Source organism: Terrapene carolina, unplaced genomic scaffold, assembly GCF_002925995.2.
Source record: "Terrapene carolina triunguis isolate 2854851 unplaced genomic scaffold, T_m_triunguis-2.0 Scaffold93, whole genome shotgun sequence".
Classification (NCBI taxonomy): Eukaryota; Metazoa; Chordata; order Testudines; family Emydidae; genus Terrapene; species Terrapene triunguis.
This window is the reverse complement of record NW_020664444.1, coordinates 15,148,838-15,154,697: the sequence shown is the minus strand read 5'-3', so window position 1 is coordinate 15,154,697 and position 5,860 is coordinate 15,148,838. Positions and strand designations below refer to the sequence as shown.

Genomic DNA, 5,860 nt, shown 5'->3' with positions numbered 1-5,860 from the left:
CCTGAGTGACGTAGTTATGCCAACATAAGTTTGTAGTGTACACCAGGGCTATACCTGAGGGATTTTCTCACAAATCTGTGGTTAGAGGAAGGCCATTAGCCTTCTCTGTGATTCTGAAGACTCCATGATATGACAACTTCTCTGCAGCCTCAAATATGTGTGGGTTTTCTTCTGATTTTGTCCCTTCCTCAGGAGAGCATAGTCCTGAGCCTAAATTACTAAGACAAAATCAAGCAGAAAGCTGTTATCTCCTATTTGGATAGTTTATTGTCCTTATCAAGGGTCTGCATGATATTGTGACAGCCCCATCCTTAGGCAAAAGTCCATGAATGTTTTTTAATTGGAAGTCAGGCAGAGATTTCTTTCCCCCATGTCCTCCTGGGTAAAAGCTGCAGGACTTAATCTTTGACGGTCAACAGTTTGGTTGAAAATTTGGGCTTGACCCAACAAGAGAACTTCCATTGACTTCAACAGAAGGGCTGCCCATGGAGGGCTGGTGTGGGAGTGGGAATCAGTATCTTTCAGAGATTAACACTTTTAGTTTAAGAATTCACACATGTTCCAGTGTGGTGGTCAGAAAGATCAAACACAGGCAGCAGCATGTGATGAGAAATTTATTTTTATTGGTTAATTTTAAGGGCAGTGTCTGCTGAAATGTATTCCTAGAACATGGTAAGATGGTCCACATTATCAAAAATCAATATTAACTGATGCTTTGGTACCTCACTAGAGCAGCAAACAAATAACAGACACTGTGAAGATTAATAAATAAACAAGGGGATTCCCTGATTTACAGAGTTTTAGAGTATCATCTCCTGCAGATTCATCCCCCTCCCCTTTCTGTTTCTTTCTCTGTTGCCTTCAATCCTTCAGGAGTGCACCATTTCCTGGAATTCTACCAGAGAACAATGGAGAAGTAAAAGTAGCATTAATAAAAACAATACATTGAAAAAAACTGAACACTACAGCCTTATCAAGAGCTTTGCAACTGAAAAGAGCATAAAACAATCAAGTGAAAGAAGCCTAGATGGGAAGTAAAAAAATAGAAGAAATATATACATTTTTGAACAAGCCTCCTGATTGTTATAAAGTAGGTTTCTCCTCCATCTCAGACTAACTGACAAGCATCATCCTGAGTCATGCAATTTTGGGACTATAGTCACCAGTACTGGGGTTTATTACCTAAATTATTTCTCTCAGATTAATGCATCCAAGAAAACAGTCATGAAAATTTCCCCTCTATTATTTGCTGCTTATTCTAGAAACTCATGAGGTTCACTATTTTATGGACCTTTTGGACTACTTGGGGGGGTTCACCAGACTAATTTCACAACCCCATTTTCTTGTAGTTTAAACCCACATCTTTTTCCCAAGGTTGATTTCATTTTTAAAAGAAACACACATTTTCCTACCTCAAGGAAAATGTGTGTTATGTATTAGAGCCACCAAGAGCTAGGCTGGCACAACTGAATGTCCTCTTTGTGGTGTTTATACTATATTAATATTGTTCCCAATTCCCTCTGCCCCTCTTTTTCATAATCTCTTCTAAATTAAGTAGGACCCCAATAATATGTTAGTTTGAATTAACGTCTGAAGCCATGATGTTTGAGTGGGTTTTAAATAAAGCAAAATATGTTCAACCATCCCCTATTTTTTAATTGACTTTTTTAGTTCATTTAGAGCATGGGCCTACATAGAGCATTGGGCCTACATAGAAACATGGCAGCTTTTAGAACCTTGCAGGCCCTTAGATTCTGTGGGACAGAATATTCCCTCAATCCTATCCACATGGGAGTAGATAAATTATTCATGAAATCCCATGAGTTTACCCATGCACATTTTCTGTGGTACTAGCTTTCATTCCCTCTAGGGCAGGGGTGGGCAAACTGAGGGCCACATTGCGGAATAGAAATTGTATGTCAGGCCATGAATGCTCACAAAATTGGGATTGGGGTGTGGGAGGGGGTGAGAGCCTTGGTTGGGGGTGCGGGCTCTGGGGTGGGGCTGAGGATGAGGAGTTTGGGGTGTAGGAGGGTGCTCTGGGCTGGGACCGAGGGATTTGGAGGACAGGAGGGGGATCATGTCTGGGGCAGGGGTGCGGGAAGGGGTGCAGGTTCCAGCTGGGAGTGCGGGCTCTGAGGTGGGGCTGGGGATGAGAGGTTTGGGGTGCAGGAGGGTGCTCCAGGCTGGGATTGAGAGGTTTGGAGAGCGGGAGGGGGATCAGGGTGGGGGCAAGGGGTTGGGGTGTCGGGAGAGGCTCAGGGGTGCAGGCTCCCAGTGACCCTTACCTCAAGCAGCTCCTGGAAGCAGTGGCATGTCCCTTCTCCGGCTCCTATGCGAAGGTGCGGCCAGGTGGCTCTGCATGCTGCCCCATCCGCAGGCACTGCCCCTGCAGCTTCCATTGGAGTGCCGGAGGGGGCCATTGGAGAGGGTAGGAGCCAGAGTGGGACCTTGCTGCTGCTTCTGGGAGCCGCGTGGTGTGGCCCCCAACCCTGCGCCCTGGCTGGAGCACCGGAGCGGGTCCGAGCCGCGTGATGCAGCCCCCGACCCAGCGCCCTGGCTGGAGCGCCGGATTGGGGCAAGCCCCAGACCCCACTCCCCCGCGGGAGCTCATGGTCTGGCTTAAAAAGGTTTGTGGGCCAGATCCAGGCCGCAGGCCATAGTTTGCCCACCCCTGCTCTAGGGGAAGGAACAGGAGAGTTGTGGCCCTCCCATCATGCAGCAGGCTGGGGAACCCACACACAGGGATATTCCTTTCATGTTGCTCTCTAGGGCCCCTTCTCCATAGCAGCCTGTCCTCTTCTTCAGCCAAGCTGCCATTGGCTGCCTGCCCATCTTTGTGCACCACCTGTCCCAAAAGGGGGACTAGAAGACACAGAACCTGGACTTGTGGAAGTTACTGCTGCATTGGGCATTAAATCAGACTGGAATCTCCAGGTGTTGGGGCAAGATGCTACTGCCTAGGGCAGCGATTCTCAAACTGTGGGTTGGGACACCAGAGTGGGTCACGACTCCATTTTAGTGGGGTCATCAGGGCTGGCATTAGACCTGCTGGGGCCGAAGCCAAAGCCTGAGCCACACCGCCCAGGGCTGAAGTCAAAGCCTGAGGGCCTCAGCGTGGGTGGTGGGGCTCAGGTTACAGGCCCCTGACCTGGGGCTGAAGCCCTTGGGCTTGGGCTTTGGTCCCTCGGCCCAGGGTGGTGGGGCTTGGGCTTTGGCAGGACTTGGGTGGGCTCAGGTTTTGGTCCCCACTCCTGGGGTCACGTAGTAATTTTCGTTGTCAGAAAGGGGCACGGTGCAATGAAGTTTGAGAACGGCTGGTCTAGGGTGATCATTCCCCCAGGTCTGACCCCATCCTAACCCAGATACTCTACCGGAAATCCACAGCATCCAAACCCCACACATAGAGGACCTTTTGTGGGATCTGGGGAAGGGAGATGATGCTACTTGATCATCTCGGCCCTCCTATTACACTCACCCTGTATTGCTTCTGTGCCAAACAGACAATGGTTCAAATACTTCTCACATTTAAACTTTTGCAAATCTGGAATAATTTCACTGACATGAATGGAGTAATGGAGTTATTACTGGTGTATTCTAGTGTAAATGAGCTCACTTGTATGTGATACTGTGGTGATCCTGCCATTGTCTGAGTCTTCCTCTCATAGGTTTTACATTAGTGTAACGCCACAAATGCTGTCACTCCTGATTCAGACCAGTTTAAGTGGGAAGAGAATCATCCCACTATTCTCAACATAGAATTCCCATTGAAGTAAACAGGAGTTTGGAGTGAGCAGTAATTATTAGGTTCCATAGGATATGTGGTCTGATCTTTTCAGCCTGCTCCTGCACAAGGGATTTCAAAGATGGGTCTCCAACATCGTGGCCTGATTCTCCCCTCACACAGGTTGTAAATCAAGGGTGACTCCACAGAAGTCAGTGGAGTCACACTGATGGGAAACCAGTGTAAGTGGGAGAAGAATGAGGTCCCATAATCACATTCTCCTGCACATTATTCAATATGTAATTAACTTCATACCTTCAACCCCAATTTTGCCATCCCCATCATGATCTGCAGCTGCCATAAAAGTCTTGGTTTCTGAAGTAGTTAATACTCTGGCTCCGCACTCAAACCGCTGGAGGAAATACCTAGAGGAAAATGTGGGTGTGATTATCATGGAAGACAATTCTTTTTATGCCAGGTGCATTATCAAGCTGATCAGTTTCTATAAACAGATTATCTACACCTTTTTGCCAAGTCATCCAAACAGAGCCTGCATTGTTCTGGGAGTTAAAGCTTAATTTCATACATTCCTGCTTGATAAGTGCAGTCCGGGCATGTTTGACTGTACACTTTGCCAAAGCACAGCCCTGGGGAATGACATTTTTCTGTACCTACTCTCTTCTTTATTGCTAGTTTTTAGACTGTATTGTTTTCTCTCTAAAGATTCCCATAGGACATCATTCAAAATCAGTACAAGGATTTACCATACTTACATTCAGCATGACCTGCCCTCAGCTTCAGCAGAGGAAGGTTTAGGACACAGAGTAATGCTGACCTCTGTGAAAGTCTCTTACTAGTCAAAGAAACAAAGAAAACTCTTACTTGAGCTCATCTTCCTCAATAAAGCCGCTTTGATCATTGTCTAAGAGCCGGAAGATATCCTTGATCTGACTGCTGCTCTTTTTGGACATTCCGCTGATCTGAAAGAATTTTTTGTGGCTGAAGGAATCGGGGGCTGGAGATAAACAATAAAAGCCAGGATGACCCAAGTCACTTCAGTTAGCACTCCTTGTCTTAGCTTCAAATCCTGAACAGTCTGATCATGTTACTTTGATATTTTAATGTTATTGTTTAGATGTAAACAGTAGTAAAATAAAAAGGGCTGCCAATACAAGAAGCTCTAGATGCCCTGACAATTTAATTAATCTTACAACATAATAAATGAGCGTCTGGAAACATTAAAAAAATCATATGTGGATAACGTATAAACTCAGCCCACCATCAGCCTTAGTCATGAACAGTAACAAATTAACTCAGCCAGCCACTAAGACTGACAACAAAAAATCTCTTTTCCATGGTGAACTCTCTGGAAACGTATCTTCAGTGTTGAAGACTGAATTAAATTTGTTACATATTTTGCTGAATAACAGATTTATGTTCACCTATAGATATTCTTACCTTGGCAGTCCCTCAGGGCAGCAGCAACATCAGAAGGGCTGAGGATGTCAGTGATGCTCATCTTAAACCCGGTCCAAAAAAAAAAATGTATTGCAGACAGGTACAAGTGAAGTGCAAACACATACACAAGTAAACATGTCCCCCCAGTAAACTTGTTTGTTTAGAGTTTTATAATAGACCATTTTTAAATTAAATATTGTAACAGGAGTATTTTAAGGGAAGAGAAGCTAATTAGTATACACTGAAACTACTGTTACTGAAATTTTTTTATATCCCTATTTTAATCAATTTGTTTGCATGAACATCATTTTAAGTTGGTGACACATTTTTATCTGTTACCTACTCAATATTTAGGCATGTCAGACAGGTTTAAACTCTCTACGTAATAGTTAAAGTAAGCTAACCACTAGTTTGTTGGAATGTGTGGCATTTAGCAATACACAATAATAGGGCATGCAGAAGAAAAAGGAAAGGAAAGAAGTTTTTTTCCTCCACCAGCAAGCCTAAAAAAGAAAACAAAAACCGGAACTTATCTACATAAGCTCCATCTGTATATAACCTCCAGAGATAAAACTGAACATCTTACACCATGAGCTACTGTACTTGCTACTGGCTCACCCTTGCACAGATCTGCTCTTTAATCTCTAGCTGGCTGCTCACCTTTTTGATTTTCCCAAG

The 5,860-nt window shown here is 44.7% G+C and overlaps 1 protein-coding gene across 1 annotated transcript; it reads right to left on the bottom strand.

Annotated features, from left to right (window-relative positions):
- Positions 1 to 869: 869 nt before the first annotated feature.
- LOC112112522 (parvalbumin, thymic CPV3) lies at positions 870 to 5,243 on the bottom strand. Its single transcript, XM_024208465.2, has 4 exons — positions 5,183 to 5,243; positions 4,607 to 4,739; positions 4,040 to 4,149; positions 870 to 895 (listed from the first exon to the last, which is right to left on the bottom strand). The coding sequence occupies exons 1-4, from the start codon at positions 5,241 to 5,243 to the stop codon at positions 870 to 872; spliced, it is 330 nt and encodes a 109-aa protein (XP_024064233.1).
- Between the last annotated feature and the right edge of the window lie 617 nt (positions 5,244 to 5,860).

What these genes read in the sequence shown, in the direction of transcription:
- LOC112112522 (XM_024208465.2), bottom strand. Translation starts at nt 5,243, where the DNA reads ATGAGCATCACTGACATCCTCAGCCCTTCTGATGTTGCTGCTGCCCTG. An exon ending in TGCCCTGAGGGACTGCCAAG is followed by an intron (nt 4,740 to 5,182) that starts GTAAGAATATCT and finishes GTTTATCTCCAG; the next exon opens with CCCCCGATTCCTTCAGCCAC. An exon ending in TGGCAAAATTGGGGTTGAAG is followed by an intron (nt 896 to 4,039) that starts GTATGAAGTTAA and finishes GTTCTCTGGTAG; the next exon opens with AATTCCAGGAAATGGTGCAC.